Genomic DNA, 19,827 nt, shown 5'->3' with positions numbered 1-19,827 from the left:
ATGAGTCTGGATGAGGATGCACGGTGGCTGGAGTGGGTCACCAAGCAGTTTGAGACCATCGCTGGAGATGACAAAGAAATTGACCTGGAGGAGTTCAAAACGGCCCTCAAGGTCAAGGAGGTGAGTCAGGGGTCAAGGGTCAACTGATTTGTCATTGTCCCCAAACTTTTTGAAGGYGGTTTTATGTATTTTGTTGGTCATTCTTTTTGTGACAAATAAGCTCAAATAGGGCTGGGGTAGGATGGGTAGGGGGTACAGTGCAATAACGTCAAATACGTGAAGGTTCACATACAGAGCCGCCAAAAATGAACAGTCTAAATGTCTGACTTCCACTTACTCTAAATGATTGTGTTTTATGGATTATGTACGGTATGTGAGTTTTACTTACTTTGTCCATAGAAGTCAGTGCTGTGTGATTCTGTGTGTGTTTGTGCAGTCTTTCTTTGCGGAACGGTTCTTTGCGCTGTTTGACTCTGACGGTAGCAAAACCATCAGTCTGGATGAGCTGCTGAAGGCTCTGGACCTGCTGATCCATGGCAGCGAGACGGACAAGCTCCGCTTCCTCTTCCAGGTCTATGACGTCGATGGTATGTGTTTAGCCTAGCGCCAGATCTGTTTGTGCKGTCTTGACAATTGCCAGTGACCAGGAGTTGGCGAGACGACACACATAGATCTGTGACCAAGCTTGCAAGTGTTACTTGTGAAGACAAAATGTGTGCATTATCCACCATTAAAACACACAGTGAAATAAAACATCTACACTTTTTTGGTATGCTATATAAACCGATGTATGAGAATGGTCAGTGAAACCGCCACGCATTGTCTCACCTTTAGGACGTGCAGTTTATTGCGTCCAACTTAGCTGCCTATATTTTCATCATCTTGCAACAGACTATTGATGATGATTTCTCTTGGCCTGTGCAGGCAGTGGCTCGATTGACCCAGACGAGCTGCGCACGGTGCTCAAGTCGTGCCTGCGCGAGAGCGCCATCTCCCTGCCAGAGGAGAAGCTAGACGACCTGACCCTGGCTCTGTTCGAGTCGGCTGACAAGGACAACAGCGGCTCCATCACCTTCGAGGAGCTCAAGGCCGAGCTGGAGAACTTCCCTGAGGTTATGGAGAACCTCACCATCAGGTCTCAAGGCACAGCTAACATGTTTAAACATGGGGCCGGTTTCCCAGACACAAATGAAGCCCAGCCCTGGACTAAAAAGTTTAGGAATATGCTTCATTTTTGTCAGGGAAACAGGCCCAGAATGTATCAAACATGCAAAATATAAGGAAGGCTCAAATGTCCATACACYCATCAGATTTTCCCGGTGACATTTTATGTAGTCCAGTGTCTGTTCTCCAACTCTGTATCTCAGCAACATAGTCAATATGTCCCCAAAGAATTATCTTTACCGCAGAAGAAGTGCCTAGATCCTAGATCAGCACTCCTAATCTGAAACTCCCACCATTTCCCACCATTTCCTCCACCTCCTAGCGCTGCCAACTGGCTGAAGCCTCCCGGCCTGGAGCAGAAGAAGGGGCGGCATACCCCGCGCTACCTGACGCCGGCGTACTGGCACAACAACAGCCGAAAGCTCCTCTTTCTGTGCGCCTACACTTGCCTCAACCTGCTGCTGTTCATCACCGCCATGCTGAAGAACGCAGAGGGGGGATTCTGGTACATGGTGGCCAAGGGCTGCGGCCAGTGCCTCAACTTTAACTGTACCTTTGTCATGGTGAGGGAGTTAGTGGGGAAGTGGGGGTGGGGGTGAATGTGATTTGGTGGATAGAGATGAAGAGATATTCAGCAACTCTCGGTAAGGACAATGAATGTTTGCTTCATAAGTCAATCTTTTAAACCAGCACGTTTCAGCGAAGGCCTTCATGAGGGTATTGGTGTTAAGAGGTAGACATCGACATGCAGCTGTGACATTTCCCTTAGCAACACTAGACTTTCTGCATTGATTGTGCCTGTGTATCCGTGTATGTGTGTGTGTGTGTYCACGTGTTTACATGTGAATGTGTGTAGGTGCTAATGCTGCGGCGCTGTTTGACCTGGCTGCGGGCCACTTGGGTGGTGAGGGTGCTGCCTCTGGACCAGAACATCCTGCTGCATCAGATGGTGGGCTACGCCATTGTCACCTTCTCCACCATGCACACCACTGCCCACTTCATGAACTTTGGTACGCAGGAACACACACACTCTAAACCACAAACACTCACATGTTATAAACCTTCCATATGCACAAAAAGCTTATTTCTCTCAAATTTTGTGCATACATTTGTTAACATCCCTGTTAGTGAGCATTTATCCTTTGCCAAGATAATCCATCCACCTGACAGGTGTGGCATATCAAGAAGCTGATTAAACAGCATGATCATTACACAGGTGCACCTTGTGCTGGAAACAATAAAAGGCCACTCTAAAATGTGCAGATATGTCACACAACACAATGCCGCAGATATCTCAAGTTTTGAGAGAGTGTGCAAGACCAACCATCCGGACAGCTGATGAAACTATGGTTTTGCAAATCTGAAGAATTTCTGCACAAACTATCAGAAACCGTCTGTGTTCGTCGTCCTCACCAGGGTCTTGACCTGACTGCAGTTTGGCATCGTAACAGACTTCAGTGGGCAAATGCTCACCTTCAATGGCTACTGGCAKGCTGGAGAAGTGTACCCTTCACGGATGAATCCTGGTTTCAACTGTACGGGCAGATGGCAGACGGCGTGTATGGCGTCGTGTGGGTGAGCGGTTTGCTGATGTCAACCTCGTGAACAGAGTGCCCCATGGTGGCGGTGGGGTTGTGGTATGGGCAGACATAAGCTACGGACAATGAACACAATTGCATTTTATCGATGGCAATTTGGATGCACAGAGATACCGTGGTGAGATCCTGAGGTTGTGCCATTCATCCGCCGCTATCACCTCATGTTTCAGCATGATAATGCACAACCCCATGTCGCAAAAATCTGTACACAATTCCTGGAACCTGAAAATGTTCTAGTTCTGCCATGGCCTGCATACTTACCAAACATGTCACCCATTGAGCATGTTTGGGATGCTCTGGATCGACGTGTATGACGGCGTCTTCCAGTTTCCGCAAATATCCATCAACTTCGCACAGCCATTGAAGAGGAGTGGGACAACATTCCACAGGCCACAGTCAACAGCATGATCAACTCTATGTGATGGAGATTTGTCTGCTTGAGGCAAATGGTGGTCACATCAGATACTGACTGGTTTTTATAACCCACACCCCTACTTTTTTAAAGGTATCTGTGACCAACAGATGCATATCTGCATTCCCAGTCGTGTAATCCATAAATTAGGGCCTATGTATTTATTTCAATTGACTGATTTCCTTATATGAACTGTAACTCAGTAAAATCTTTGACATTGCTGCATGTTGCATTTTTTGGGGGGGTTCAGTGTAGTATATACAGTACCAGTCAAAAGTTTGGACACACCTACTCATTCAAGGGTTTTTATTTATTTGTACTATTTTCTACATTGTAGAATAATAGTGAAGACATCAAAACTATGAAATAACACATATGGAATCGTGTAGTAACCAAAAAAGTGTTAAACAAATCTAAATATATTTTATATTTGACATTCTTCAAAGTAGCCACCCTTTGCTTTGATGACAGGTTTGCACACTCTTGGCATTCTCTTATCCAGCTTCATGAGGTAATCACCTGGAATGCATTTAAATTAACAGGTGTGCCTTGTTAAAAGTTAATTTGTGGAATTTCTTTCCTTAATGTGGTTGAGCCAATCAGTTGTGCTGTGACAAGGTAGGGGGGTATACAGAAGATAGCCCTATTTGGTAAAAGACCAAGTCCATATTATGGCAAGAACAGCTCAAATAAGCAAAGAGAAACAACAATCCATCATTACTTTAAGACATGAAGGTCAGTCAATCCGGAACATTTCCAGAACTTTGAAAGTTATGTTCAAGGGCAGTAGCAAAAACCATCAAGCACTATGATGAAACTGGCTCTCATGAGGACCGCCACAGGAATGGATGACCCAGAGTTACCTCTGCTGCAGAGGATAAGTTCATTAGAGTTAACTCAGATTGCAGCCCAAATAAATTCTCCACAGAGTTCAAGTAACAGACACATCTCAACATCAACTGTTAAGAGGAGACTGTGTGAATCAGGCCTTCATGATTGAATTGCTGCAAAGAAACCACTACTAAAGGACACCAATAATAAGAAGAGGCTTGCTTGGACCAAGAAACACAAGCAATGGACATTAGACCGCTGGAAATCTGCCCTTTGGTCTGATGAGTCCAAATTTGAGATTTTTGGTTCTAACCGCCGTGTCTTTCTGAGACACAGAGTAGGTGAATGGATGATATCCGCATGTGTGGTTCCCACCGTGAAGCATGGAGGAGGAGGTGTGATGGTGTGGGGGTGCTTTGCTGGTGACACTGTCAGTGATTAGAATTCAAGACAAACTTAACCAGCATGGCTACAACAGCATTCTGCAGCAAAAAGCCATCCCATCTGGTTTGCGCTTAGTGGAACTATCATTTGTTTTTCAACAGGARAATGACCCAAAACAGACCTCCAGGCTGTGTAAGGGCTATTTGACCAAGGAGAGTGGTGGAGTGCTGCATCAGTTGACCTGGCCTCCACAATCAACCGACCTCAACCCAATTGAGATGGTTTGGGATGAGTTGGACTGCAGAGTGAAGGAAAAGCAGTCAACAAGTGCTCAGCATATATGGGGACTCCTTCAAAACTGTTGGAAAAGCATTCCAGGTGAAACTGGTTGAGAGATTGCCAAGAGTGTGCAAAGCTGTCATCAAGGCAAAGGGTGGCTACTTTGAAGAATCTAAAATCTAAAATATATTTTGATTTGTTTAACACTTTTTTGGTTACTACATGATTCCATATGTGTTATTTCATAGTTTTGATGTCTTCACTATCATTCTACAATGTAGAAAATAGTAAAAAATAAAGAATGTGTCCAATCTTTTAACTGGTACTATATTATGGCTATAATTAGAATGCCAAATGTGTTTAATACGACTGAGTACACATCAGTGTTTCCCATATCAATACTTATTACCTCACCTAAACACATATTTTTTTCTATAGACGGGTTGGCTGACAAAGTCACCAAAACGAATCATGCTTTGTTATGATTTTGAACGGTCAGATAGCTAGCAACAATTACAAGAAGATGCCATGTGGGAAATCGTAGGTGGCTCGTTTCCGCTAGTTGTATCTTGTTCTTGATACCATGTCTTGTTTTGAGGTGTTTTGACTTATTTCATGTCAATGCTAAATAATATGGCTCAAATTCGCTAGCTAGCTAACCAACAACTGTAATTATGTATTTGAGAGACAACAAGTGCGCATTGTGCAAATGTATTTATGTTTTCAATAAACATTTGGAGACAAAATATAGTTTACATGTTGTCAACAATCTAAGCCAACCCCGTCTGTTTTGCCCCATAGTTGCGCACGTGATGGTTTTGTTGCTAAACAACCAACCCATTTATTGGTTTCAATTTAATGTTTTGGTATTTGCATCCCTGAATGATGTCTCTAGACTGGAGGGTACACCAGAGGAGGCTGGTGGGAGGAGCTATAGTGGGACGGGCTCATTTTAATGCCGGAATGGAATTAATGGTATGGTAATTTGTTTGATGTGTTTGATACTGTTCCATTTATTCTGTTCCAGCCATTACAATGAGCCCGTCCTCCTATAGCTCCTCCCCCCAGCCTCCTCTGTGGTACACATAACGACATGTTTATGTTTAGACTGATCCAGCCCTTGCCCTTGGTCTAAGGTGGTGCTGTATTGTGGCTTTCAACTGATCAATCACATTTATTTATAAACCTCTTTTTACATCAGCAGTTTTCACAAAGTGTTTTTACAGTAACATGGTCTGATCCTTTGTTTCCTCCTTCAGTACACCTATCTCAGAACAGCAGCTACAGCCTGTGGGAGCACCTTTTCACTACTCGGCCAGGGATTGGCTGGGTGCAGGGCTCTGCATCCCTCACCGGCATGGTGCTACAGATCATGATCTGTCTAATGGTGGTCTGTTCCAGCACCTTTGTCCGCCGCAGCGGCCATTTTGAGGTACAGTTGACAATCTAGCTAGTCATTTAGCAGGCGCTCATATACAAACGTTCAAGTTTTATTAGTCTTATGTATGGGATACACATGSTATACACAATGGTTCCCCAACTGGCAGACCATTTTAATTGGACATAAAAGACTAAAAACACCAGGAAATCAGCTCCAAGTTATTAACATTTTGGGAATCTGTTCCCAAGTATTCCCATGCGTACGAGAGACACGTGATCGTATACATACAGTGCATTCGGAAAGTATTCAAGCCCATTGACTTTTTCCACATTTTGTTACGTTACAGCCTTATTTTAAAATGGATGAAATAGTGTTTTTCCTCATCAATCTACACACAATACCCCATAATGACAAAGCAAAAACATGTTTTTAGACATAAAAAAACCTGGAAATATCACATTTAAATAAGTATTCAGACCCTTTACTCAGTACATTGTTGAAGCACCTTTGGTAGTGATTACAGTCTCGAGTCTTCTTGGGTATGACGCTACAAGCTTGGCACACCTGTGCTTGGGGAGTTTCTCACATTCTTCTCTGCAGATCCTCTCAAGTTCTGTGATGTTGGATGGGGAGCGTAGCTACACAGCTATTTTCAGGTCTCTCCATAGATGTCCGATCATGTTCAAGTCTGGGCTCTGGCTGGGCCACTCAAGGACATTCAGAGACTTGTCCCAAAGCCACTCCTGCGTGGTCTTGGCTGTGTGCTTAGGGTTATTGTCCTGTTGGAAGGTGAACCTTCACCACAGCCTGAGTGCTCTGGAGCAGGTTTTCATCAAGGCTCTCTGTACTTTGCTCCATTCATCTTTCCCTCGATCCTAACTAGTCTCCCAGTCACTGAAAAACATCCCCACCGCATGATGCCGCCACCACCATGCTTCACCGTGCCAGGTTTCTTCCAGACGTGACGCTTGGCATTAAGYCCAAATAGTTCAAACTGGGTTTCATCAGACCAGAGAGTCTTGTTTCTCATGGTCTGAGAGTCTTTAGGTGACTTTGGGCAAACTCCAAGCTGGCTATCATGTGCCTTTTACTGAGGAGTGGCTTCCGTCTGGTCACTCTACCATAATGGCCTGATTGGTGGAGTGCTGCAGAGATGGTTGTCCTCTGGAAGGTTCTCCCATCTCCACACAGGAACTCTGTAGTTCTGTCAGAGTGACCATCTGGTTCTTGGTCACCTCCTTGACCAAGGCCCTTCTCCCCCGATTGCTCAGTTTGGCCGGGCGGCCAGATCTAGGAAGAGTCTTGCTTGTTCCAAACATCTTCCATTTCGGAATGATGGAGGCCACTGTGTTCATGGTGACCTTCAATGCTGCAGACATTTTTTGGTACCCTTCCCCAAATCTGTGCCCGGACACAATCCTGTCTCTGAGCTCTACGGACAATTCCTACAACTTCATGGCTTGTTTTTTTCTCTGACATGCACTGTCAACTGTGGGACCTTATATAGACAGTTGTGTGCCTTTCCAAATCGTGTCAAATCAAATGAATTTACCACAGGTAGACTCAAGTTGTAGAAACATCTCAAGGATGATCAATGGAAATAGGATGCACCTGAGCTAAATTTCGAGTCTCATAGCAAAGGGTCTGAATACTTATGTAAATAAGGTATTTCTGTTTTTTATTTGTAATACATTTGCAAACATTTCTAAAAAACGTTTTCATCTTTTTGTCATTTGTCAATTCTCTTTATCTAATATTAGGTTTTGGTTGAAGATTTGATAACATTCACTTTCAAAAATATATACAAATAGAGAAAATCAGAAAGGGGTCAAATACTTTTCACGGCAGTGTACATTCACATACACTAGCTCCCTCCATCGCTACACCCAAATACAAAAAAATAAAATAAATGTGTGTGTTGTTTCCCCAGGTGTTCTACTGGTCCCACCTGTCCTATGTGTGGGTGTGGGCTCTGCTGGTGGTGCACTGTGCCAACTTCTGGAAGTGGTTTGTGGTGCCTGGTGTGATCTTCCTGCTGGAGAAACTAGTGGGCGTCGCTGTTTCTCACATGGGAGGCCTCTACATCGTGGAGGTCAATATGCTGCCATCTAAGGTACCCATCTGGATGTTATGCCAATAGCGATCACTTTTCTTAAAGAGGACATCTATTCACTTTTGTTTTTTCAATATCTAGCTATTGTGTTATGCCACCTGCTCAACACGTAATGAAGTTTGACTACACCTCTGCTGTAGAAATATTAGATTATAATATGATACATCTTATCCCAACGAGACCATTTTTGTTTTCCCCCTTGAGAGTGTTGAAAAATGTCTGTTACTTGCAGGTGACCCATCTGGTAATCAAGCGGCCCCAGTTTTTCCACTTCAAACCAGGGGATTATGTTTACATCAACATTCCAGACATCGCTAAGTATGAGTGGCACCCTTTCACCATCAGCAGTGCCCCAGAGCAGCCAGGTTTTTATTTTTATTTCACATTTTAGCAGGGAGTCCTTTTTAAGAGCAATACAAATATACAAGATTACAAAACATACTTAAGAGAAACAATCACATTCCTCAGCAAAGAGGTCCCTAATCAACAATTTGTATTTCCCAAGAGGGACCAGTACATATAGTTGCAGGGAACTCTGTAGATTGTTCCATACAGTACATGGGGTGCAAAGACACCAAAAGCAGATTTACCTAACTGGGCTCCCGAGTGGCTCAGCGGTCTAAGGCACTGCATGTCAGTGCTTGAGGCGTCACTACAGTCCCTGATTCGAATCCAGGTTGTATCACATCTGTCTGTTATTGGGAGCCACATAGGGCGGCGCACAATTGGCCCAGCGTTGTCCAGGTTTGGCCAGGAAAGGCCGTCATTGTAAATAAGAATTTGTTCTTAACTGAATTGCCTAGTTACACAACTGTGAAGACTGAAGGAATCTCCAGAGTTAGCCATCCCTGAATCCGAGTATGTTAACTCATACGTCTAAATTATGTTAAGTATGGCGGAAGTTTATGTAAGAGAGCTTTATAAATTAAAAGAGAGCATTGAATCGATCTACGTTTTCAAAGAGGGTCAGCCTACTTCCTGGTAAAGAATGCAGTGATGTGTACTGAACCTGTCGCCCGTAATAAACCACAGTGTGCTATGATAAACTGCGTCCAATAGCTTCAATATAGTGGCAGATGCATTCATATAGACATAGGTACACTCAGTTTGTCTAAAAACGGTGTTACATCCAGTTCCCCACTCTCTCTAAACTAGAATGTAATACAAAATATAACTTTATTGTTCATTAGTTAGAACGGAAATTTGTCTTCTGCCGTTCCCAATGCCCACAAGTCAGCCTCAGCGGATGGAGAGCAATTGTACATAGGATCAGACACCAGCAGCTTTCCATCTGCCAGTTCTGTTCCATTCCAATTTGTGTGTGGCCCTGCCCAGGGCTTGAACAAGCAAACCTCCAGCTGCTGGTCTGCCTCTCTAACCTCTAGGCTACTTCTGCCTCTAAATTAAACTAAACTTAGAAACACATACACATGGTCCAGTTGCAGCTTTGACATCCATGATCATTTCCATACAACTCAATGGAGTGTGTCTGTGCTTGCACATCCCTTTCTGAAAAGATACTCTGTGGTTGCATATCCGCTCCATGGGCCAGTGGACCAATCGTCTGTATGAGTTCTTCAGGCAGCCAGACAGCCAGGTGGTCAGCACCAAGAGACTGAGCGCCAGCCTGAAGGACAGACGGCACCAGAGGAGGACCCAGGTTCTCTACCTTCTTTTTCGCCCACTACTTATAATTCTCTCTGTTAGCAATATAATACAATTCTACATACACATAGTCAAAACAAAACAATTAAGTAGGACCCTGGAATATAGGAGTGGGATAAATCATTAGATTTTCTTGCAGGAGGAGCTGTTTAAATGTGCGAACTGCAACGGGACGGTGGCCTCCAACGAGGACGATGCCATCGAGCTGACCCTGTATCGACAAAACGGGTGTAGACCAGGGCCAGGACCATGCCCAGGACAAGGGCCACAGGGGCCCAACCCAGACCAGCAGAACCAAGCAGAGAGAGGAGAAGTATGATCTGGGCCCCTGATAAGATGACAATATGCAAAGTAGAATAAAGATATTTATCATACAAAAGAGCCTAAACTCTGAGTGATGTTTCAAATGTTTACTCAGCGAAGATGTACAGCTGAATACATACATTCAATACAGTGCAGTGTCAACGTATACCCTTAGCTCTTATCCCCTTACTTTCCACAAAGATCTACTTCAGTACTTTTCCATCACCCAGGATTTCTCCGTGCTCCTATGTCCATATCACAGGACTTCTTATCAGTCAGGAGGAGCCTTGAATTAATGGGAGTACAGATTCCTACAGTCCACTGCAATCCACCAAATAATTACACTTCTCATACACAAAGAGCTTCAACCTAACACTACTTTCAATCTCTGAGGATCTATTCATACTAAGAGGATATAATGATATAAAAGAGTAAATATATAAAAAAGTAATTTGCAATCCATCACCCATATTCATAAAGCATCTCAGGGCAGGAGTTCTGATCTAGGATCAGGGCATATATTCATAAAGCATCTCAGAAAAGGAGTTCTGATCTGGGATCAGTTTTGTCTTTTTGATCATAATGAATGAGATTATATGGAAAGGAGGGGACCTGAACCGAGATCAGCACTCCTACTCTGAGAGGCTTTAAGAATACGAGCCCAGGTCCCCCATGTCCACATAATTTTATTTATTTTTATCTAAAAAGCTAGACTGATCCAATATCAGCACTTTTACACTAAGACGCTTTAGGAATATGGGCCCTGGTCTGACAGTACAGGAGTTTGGGTCACTGGGTCACTGTTGTAATGCGTTATGATAACATCTTGTTACTTATTATAACTGATGATTAATCTGTTTTTCCTCCCGACCAACATAGATCACAGCCAAGCTTAGTGAAAACCACAGGTTCTGCAACGTCAAAGTGAGTTTGACTTCAACCTGCTTCTGTAACATGTAATTGTTGATACTGTACATAGACATACATAGCATATTACTAACCCTATTTGAAGACATTATCAAGGCTTATAACAACTTATGAAGCGTTACACCATCAAGATGATATGTCATTCTCTTATTAGCTATCTAGACGTTCACATTAGGTTTGAATATACTCTGAATGCCTAAAAGTATCTGTATCTCTGTCTGTCAGTGCTTCGTGGACGGGCCATATGGGACTCCGACGAGACAGATCTTTGCCTCTGAACACGCTGTGTTAATCGGTGCTGGTATTGGGATCACGCCTTTCGCCTCCATCTTACAGAGCATCATGTACCAGTAAGTACATGCTAGATTGCTCTGGAACGGAAACACAGAGAATTTAGAAGCACTAACCGTCTTACAGTATACATCAAATGAAATACCCAAGTAATCCAAGCTATGGTGCAAGCTATAATCCTACAATGATGATTATGGCGCCAATATCTACTTTTGTTAAAGCTTAGCCCGATGCTATGGTTATTAATAACTAAAAATGTTCATATTCTGCCGTAAGTCAATTTCCTAACAACTTTGGTTGATGTGGCAATAAAGTTTTGAGTTTAGCATTTTTACTTCTGATTTCTATTTCAGCTATCGCATGAGGAAACAGAACTGCCCCAACTGCAGCTACTCGTGGTGTGAGAACATCAAGGACAGTGAGATGAAACTGAGGAAGGTAAGACCCACTGCAGATGACAGATACCCATTGGGCCTGGAAGCTTGTCGTTATTAGCCTGGTCCCAGGTCTGTTAGTGCAGTCTTGCATACTCCTGTGGCCAAGTAAGCAAGACAGCATGAACAGATCTGGGACCAGGCTAAGAAATTATTAGTTATAGTAAACATTTGTTAAACACTCTGTTTGTGGTTCTCCTACAGGTTGACTTTATCTGGATCAACAGAGACCAGAAATCATTTGAGTGGTTCGTGAGCCTCCTGACCAAACTGGAGATGGATCAGGCTGACGAAGAGCCAGAGGGTAAGTGAGAGAAGGGAGGAATGAAAGATACAGAGATGGAGGGAGGACAAAGAAAGGAAGAGTAAGATCTTCTGTAAGAGAAACACCACTGTGTTTTAGGGGTCAAATCTAAAGTTTGTTCCACTCCTGTGTTTCTCTGTGTAAGGTACATGTGTAAATGCCTTTTGTTTAATTCATCTGTCTTATTACTGTTTTTACTGTAAAGTGGTTACAATTTTAAATGCACTTTAAATAATTGATTTTTGAACCCTCAGGCCGCTTCTTGGAGATGCACATGTACATGACCTCTGCCCTCAGCAAGAATGACATGAAGGCCATCGGCCTGCAGATGGCGCTAGACCTCCTGGCCAAGAAGGAAAAGAGGGATTCCATCACTGGCCTTCGCACCCGCACACAGCCAGGGAGGCCAGAGTGGGGGAAGGTATGGATGTCAAACTATATCTCTGTATATATCTGTACCTGTCCATTATAAAGCTCATAGAGCATTTTTCAGCTAATCTTGAAGAGATGCACCATTTCTAAAATCGGTATGGGGTGACTCTGCTTTATTTCATTGTTGGCTATAAGGGCCCTGAGTTTTTCCTGGTCAGGTTATGTGATCAGGAAAAACATGCAATGAGTCGTGATTCAGTGACATGCAAGCTTGTGGGTCCTGTCCAACCACAGCACATTGAAAATGTACTCTTCTTTCACGTGTATCAACCGCAGGTGTTCCAGAAAGTGGCAGAGGAGAAGAAAGGGAAGGTTCATGTGTTTTACTGTGGAGCCCCTGCACTGGCTAAACTCATCAAGGCCCAGTGTGAGCACTTTGGATTCAACTTCTACAAGGAGAACTTTTGAGGACTGTCCAACATTTTTTCCTGACTGACATCAGCACCCTCAACTAAATCCACACACCTATGTGCTGATCTATGTCAACAGTTTCTGTACCATGCACGCTGGTTGTCCACAAGCACTATCTCGTGCTGAATCCGCACTATGCCTTTACCAACCCAAGTGTGTGAAACCGACAATCAGTATGCTGCTAACAGCTTCGCTTCTTCCACTGTCCCTGTCCCCTTACTGGGCTCGAACCAGTGGTCCTCTGAATTCAAACACACCGCCCTCCTTGAAAACATACCAACTAGTTGTGCTATAAAAAAGGATCCGATTCGAGAGAACCATTGGCGGGCCTGCCCTTAATGCTTGCCTTGGTCAAGAAGTATAATGTGGGCCTTTATACTGTATATTCTATCACATTTAGTATTCAAATGGATCTACCTTGCTTTAAACCAAAACATATTCCAAAGCACAAATACTAAATGGCAGACATTGTGACAGAGAATGAAATTATGTTCACCCCATACACTTACATAATTAATAGTTTATGTACCCCTTAACCTGGAATTGAACCAGGGTCTATAGTGAATCACTACGCCACTCGGAAGCAGTACTTGTATTAGATGTATTGTAGTAGATATATTTGAAGTTTCTGCTTAAATCTTCATGGAAGGTTGTTAAGATACAAAATACAGCATAATATGCACCTTGGTGGAAGGGTTAAATGGGTAACCCTAAGTAATGTAGTGATTGTTCTGCATCCTGGGTAAGACCAGAAGATGTCCATTATTATAGGAAATATAGAACATATCAAACTTACGTTACAATTTTATAAAACGTATAGCTATTCAATGTTATGTAACTAAAGTGCCTTCAGAAAGTATTCACACCCCTTGACCTTTTCCACGTTTTCTTTTGTTACAGCCTGAATTTAAAATAGATACAATAGAGATTTTTTTTTGTCACTGCCCTACACAAATGTATTAAAAATGAAAAGCTGAAATGTCTTGAGTCAATAAGTAGTCAACCCCTTTGTTATGGCAAGCCTAAATACGTTCAGGAGTAAAAATGTGCTTAACAAGTCACATAATAAGTTGCATGGACTCACTCTGTGTGCAATAATAGTGTTTCACATGATTTTTGAATGACTAACTCATCTCTGTACCCCACAAATATAATTATCTGTAAGGTCCCTCAGTCGAGCAGTGAATTTCAAACACAGATTCAACCACAAAGACAAGGGAGGTTTTCCAATGCCTCGCAAAGAAGGGCACCTATTGGTAGATGGGTAAAAATATAAAAAGCAGACATTGAGTATCCATTTGAGCATGGTGAAGTTATTAATTACACTTTGGATGGTGTATCAATACACCCAGTCACTACAAAGATACAAGTGTCCTTCCTAACTCAGGGACTTCGCCATGAGGCTAATGTTGACTTTAAAACAGTTAGAGTTTAATGGCTGTGATAGAACAAAACTGAAGAGGATGGATCAACAACATTATAGTTACTCCACAATACTAACCTAATTGACAGAGTAAAAAGAAGGAAGCATGTACAACAAGTAATACTGCAAACAATGTGGCAAAGTAATTAACTTTTTGTCCTGAATACGAAGTCTTATGTTTGGGGCAAATCCAATACAACAGATTACTGTGTATCACTCTCCATATTTTCAAGCATAGTGGTGGCTGCATCATGTTATGGGTATGCTTGCAATCGTTAAGGACTGGGGACTTTTTCAGGATAAAGAAATAATAGAGGAAAGCCTGGTTCATTCTGCTTTCCAAAAGATACTGGGAGACAAATTCACCTTTCAGCAGGACAAAAACTTAAAACACAAGGTCAAATATACACTGGTTGCTTACCATGACAACATTGAATGTTCCTGAGTGGCCTTGTTACGCTTTTGACATAAATTGGCTTGAAAATCTAGGATAAGACTTGAAAATGGCTGTCTAGCAACGATCAACAACCAACTTGACAGAGCTTGAATAATTTCTAAAAGAATAATGTGCAAATATTGTACGATCCAGGTGTGCAATGCTCTTAGAGGCTTACCCATAAAGATTCACTGCTGTAATCTCTGCCAAAGGTGATTCTAACATGTATTGAGTCAGGGGGTTGAATAATTATCTAGTAAAAATATTAGTGATTGTTTTTCCATTATTTTATTTTATTTACAAATGTTAGTATTTTTCTTCCACTTTGACATTGGAGTATTTTGAATAAATCGTTGACCAAAAATAATATTTATATCCATTTTAATCACACTTTGTAACAACCAAATGTGGACGTACAGGGGTGTGAATACTTTCTGAAGGCACTGTATGTAATTTACATCATGTAAATAGTGTAGATTTACATTTCTGTTCTATAGTGTATTATTGATAGCTAAATTAGAAATATTAATTTTAGATTTACATTTCTGTTATATTATTGGTAGTTACATTGTATTTGTTTATTTAGGTTTCACTGAAATTCAGCTTTTAGCTGCCAATGTTGTACAACATGAATAAACTAAACTATGATTATTATAAATGCATAGCATAGCAGTTTATATGATATTATGACTAGAGTGACTAAATGTTCGAGAAACATTTATAGTATGTAAATATGGATCTATATAAGAACATTGTTTTTGTGGTAATGGTTTTATTTGTTGTAACCGACGGTCTATAAAACTATCCAGAATGCCAATCCAAAACAAGTCTGTCTGTATAGACCTGTCTAAAGTTTGGTGAACAATGTGATTTCCCCTGTTGCCTTGTTGAAATTATACAATTATTTCCTGCGCACTGAATTGTGTAAGGGGTTCTAGGGGAACTAACTGCAATTAATGAAATGCAGGGCAGAAAATGAATTGTCTTTCAGACATTGTGTCTATATATGAGTTATTTGAGCAGTCTTTTACATTGCCTCCCTATCCTTTGATTAAAAAAAAGGGCTTGTATGCGCCTATACAGAACTTTTGCCTCTGGGGGTGTTCTCTAGCCAAAGGAGGTGTTATAGGCTGTGTTTTCTGCCTGTCTAAACGCAGCCAATGTGTGTTCGAGCAGTAAGCCTTACTAAGACGACTGTAAAAAATAAAGTTGTGAGTGAAGTCGGGGAAGGGGGCATCTGCGACAGCCGAAAGTCAGACACTGTAGTGGTTTTCCAACATCATGGCAAGGCTCATGCTGGCTTCACATGCTCATGGGACACTGGGAAGTCGTAAATCCGACATGATTGGGCTAATTTGAGTGGTAAGAACTCAAGCAATGTTTTCCAACAGCAAGGCTCATAACATGGCAGTGTTGTCACTGTTTGTATGAAAAAAACCTTTATAATATCGACATAAACATGCCTCCAACACCCATATCACACACTCACAAACTGAAATAAAATGTGTGTACATTGTACAATCAATTAATGAGTATCAAATATCACATTCATTTGTATATACAACTTACAGTTTATTAGGTACACCACCCAATTCAGGAAAATAGATCGCTCCTACAGACAGTGAGTCACGTGGTCATGGCTTGCTATATAAAGCAGGCAGACAGGCATCAAGGGATTCAGTTACTGTTGAATTGTTGGAAATGTTAGAATGGGCAAACCGATTGACCTAAGCGACTTTGAGCGTGGTATGATCAACGGTGCTAGGTGCGCCGGATCCAGTATCTCAGAAATAGCCGCCCTCCTTGGCTTTTCACGCACATCGCTGTCTAGGGTTTACTGAGAATTGTGCGACAAACACAAAACATCCAGTCAGCGGCAGTCCTGTGGGCGAAAACAGCTCGTTGATGAGAGTGGTCAAAGGAGAATGGCTAGAATCGTGCAAACTAACAGACGGGCCACAAACAGGCAAATAACGGCACAGTACAACAGTGGTGTGCAGAACGGCATCTCAGAACGCACAACTCGTCGGTCCTTGTCATTGATGGGCTATTGCAGCAAATAACCACACCGGGTTCCACTCCTATTAGCTAAAAACAAGTGGGCAAGTGATCACCAATACTGGAGTGGAAAAAACAAATCCCGGTTCCTGTTGTGGCATGCTGACAGCAGAGTCAGGATTTGGCGTAAGCAGCATGAATCCATGGACCCATCCAGCCTGGTGGCGGTGGTGTACCGTCGTCCAATCTGCAGCAACTGCGTGATGCCATCACGTCAGCATGGACCAACATCCCAGTGGAACGTTTCCGATTTGTATAATCCACGACCCAAATAATTCAGGGTGTTCTGGAGGCAGGGGGGGGGGGGGTACTAGATGGGTGTACCTAATAAACTGGCCGGCTAAATAGCATTGTTTCCCAAACATTTTGAACTGTGGCAAATGTTGATGGGATATACAATTAATCTGATCCATACAGCAAACCATCTACTGTATTTTCTTTGACAAACGCTTTTTATAGATTAGGGCTTATTTGAAATATGTTCATAGTTTTGATAGCTTCTCACGCACGTGATGGTTAATTTGTGTGTACCACTTTAAGAGAGTCCCGGAATCTGGAAAGAAGATGTATACTGAACAAAAATATAAGCACAACATGTAAAGTGTTGGTCCCATGTTTCATAAAATTAAAATWAAAATCCAAAACCTTTTCCAATCAAACAGAAAGCTTATTTCTCTGAAATCTTGTGCATAAATTTGTTTACATCCCTGTTAGTGAGCGTTTTCTCCTTTGCCAAGATAATCCATCCACCTGACAGGTGTGGCACATGCTGATTAAACAGCATGATCATTCCACATTGAGCTGGGGACAATAAAAGGCCACTCTAAAATGTGTAGTTTTGTCACACAACACAATGTAACAGATGTCTCAAGTTTTGAGGGAGTGTGCAATTGGCATGCTAACTGCAGGAATGTCCACCAGAGCTGATGCCAGAGAATGTAATGTTAATTTTTCTACTATGAGTCACCTCCAATGTCGTTTTAGAGAATTTGGCAGTACGTCCAACCGGCCTCACAACCACAGACCAAGTGTAACCACGCCAGCCCACGACCTCCATATCCGGCTTCATCACCTGCGGGATCGTCTGAGACCAGCCACCCGGACAGCTGATGAAACTTTGTGTTAGCACAACCAAATAATTTCTGCAATGTCATCTGCGTGATCATCAAGCTCATCTGCGTGATCATCATCATCACCAGGGTCTTGACCTGACTGCAGTTCAGCATCGTAACCGACTTCTGAGGGCAAATACTCACCTTCAATGGCCACTGGCACACTGGAGAAGTGTGCTCTTCACGGATGATTCACAGTTTCAACTGTGCCGGGCAGATGGCAGACAGTGTGTATGGCGTTGCGTGGGCGAGCGGTTTGCTGATATCAACAATGTGAATAGAGTGACCCATGGTGGAGGTGGCGTAAATGTATGGGCAGGCATAAGCTACGGACAACGAACACAATTGCATTTTATCGATGGCAATTTGAATGCACAGAGATTCCGTGATGAGATCCTGAGGCCCATTGTCGTGCCATTCATCTGCCACCATCACAAGGATCTGTACACAATTCCTGGAAGCTGAAAATGTCCCCGTTTTTCCATGGCCTGTATACTCACCAGACATGTCACCCATTGAGCATGTTTGGGATGCTCTGGATCGACATGTACAACAGCGTGTCAAGTTCCCAACAATATCCAGCAACTTCGCACAGCCATTGAAGAGGAGTGGGACAATATTCCACAGGCCACAATCAACAGCCTGATCAACTCTGATCAATCAACAGCCTGATTAAATGCAAAGGAAATGTTGCACTGCACAAGGCAAATTGTGTTCACACCAGATACTGACTGGTTTTCTGATACACAAATCTACTTTAAGGTATCTGTGACCAACAGATGCATATCTGTATTACCAGTCATGTGAAATCTATAGATTAGGGCCTAATTTATTTATTTAAATTGGCTGATTTCCTTATATTGAACTTTAACTCAGTAAAATCTTTTAAATTGTTGCATGTTGCGTTTATATTTTTGTTCAGTGTAGGTAGCTCTGGTAAAATAGGTCTTTAGTTTTGAATGGTTTTGGCTACAGTCAAGCGGTTTTCTGCAACGTAAAAGGTGCAACCATTGGCACAAAGCCATGCTCTGTTTGTTTCTATGGGAATTTGTACAATATGTTAAGAATTTGCAATAGATATGTTATGTTATGAATTCCAATTTGTTGTGGCTAACGTTAGCTAGGTGGCTAACCTTAGCTGGGCTAGGTGTCAGGGGTTAGATTTAAGGTTAGGAGTTAGGTTAAAGGGTTAAAGCTAGGGGAAAGGTTAGCTAACATGCTAAGTAGTTGCAAAGTAGCTAAAAAGTAGTAAGTAGATGCAAAGTTGCTAATTAGCTAAGATGCTAAAGTTGTCCGTGATGACATTCAACTACGCTAACATTAGCTAGGTGGCTAACGTTAGCTAGGCTAGGGGTTAGGGATTAAAGTTAGGGTTAAGGTTAGGTTAAAGGATTAGGGGAAGGGTTAGCTAATATGCTACTTAGTTGCAAAGTAGCTAAAAAGTAATAAGTAGTTGCAAAGTTGCTAATTAGCTAATACGCTAAAGTTGTCCATGATGAGATTCAAACACGCAACCTTTGGGTTGCTAGGCGTTTACATTATAAGGTCGCGCATCCACCCCGACCAACCACCCTCCTTTATTTTTGCCTCATACCAAACGTAACATAATATGCTACTTTGAGTGTCTCGGATCTTCGTTTACTATGCTGCGTCTAGTCCAGTGGTTCCCAAACTGTGGGGCACGCCAACCACCCCACACCACCAAAAGAAAAACAACCCCCCCAAAATAATATATTTTTTTAGGAACTCAGTACAGCTTTCAACTTACTCCTGAAAGTTGTAATAGTAGATTGTACAAGGTGGAATTTCGAAATTGGGTAGTGCATCATCAGTTTTCCTCTTGTCATGTCAGTCATTGCATACCTTAGA

The 19,827-nt window shown here is 42.3% G+C and overlaps 1 protein-coding gene across 1 annotated transcript; it reads left to right on the top strand.

Annotated features, from left to right (window-relative positions):
* Window positions 1–15,721, top strand: nox5 (NADPH oxidase, EF-hand calcium binding domain 5). The gene is made up of 15 exons (XM_023983245.3): window positions 1–120; window positions 437–587; window positions 925–1,135; window positions 1,487–1,727; window positions 2,021–2,174; window positions 5,928–6,100; window positions 7,980–8,162; window positions 8,395–8,527; window positions 9,680–9,822; window positions 11,010–11,054; window positions 11,283–11,407; window positions 11,702–11,786; window positions 11,987–12,086; window positions 12,341–12,507; window positions 12,795–15,721. Exons 1-15 carry the CDS (start codon window positions 1–3, stop codon window positions 12,924–12,926), a joined length of 2,163 nt encoding a protein of 720 aa, XP_023839013.1. The 3' UTR covers window positions 12,927–15,721.
* Window positions 15,722–19,827: the final 4,106 nt, after the last annotated feature.

The sequence above is a fragment of the Salvelinus sp. IW2-2015 genome, linkage group LG4q.1:29, assembly GCF_002910315.2.
Source record: "Salvelinus sp. IW2-2015 linkage group LG4q.1:29, ASM291031v2, whole genome shotgun sequence".
NCBI classification, from domain to species: domain Eukaryota; kingdom Metazoa; phylum Chordata; class Actinopteri; order Salmoniformes; family Salmonidae; genus Salvelinus; species Salvelinus sp. IW2-2015.
The sequence above is the reverse complement of the archived record's forward strand: the minus strand, read 5'-3'. Positions and strand labels throughout refer to the sequence as shown.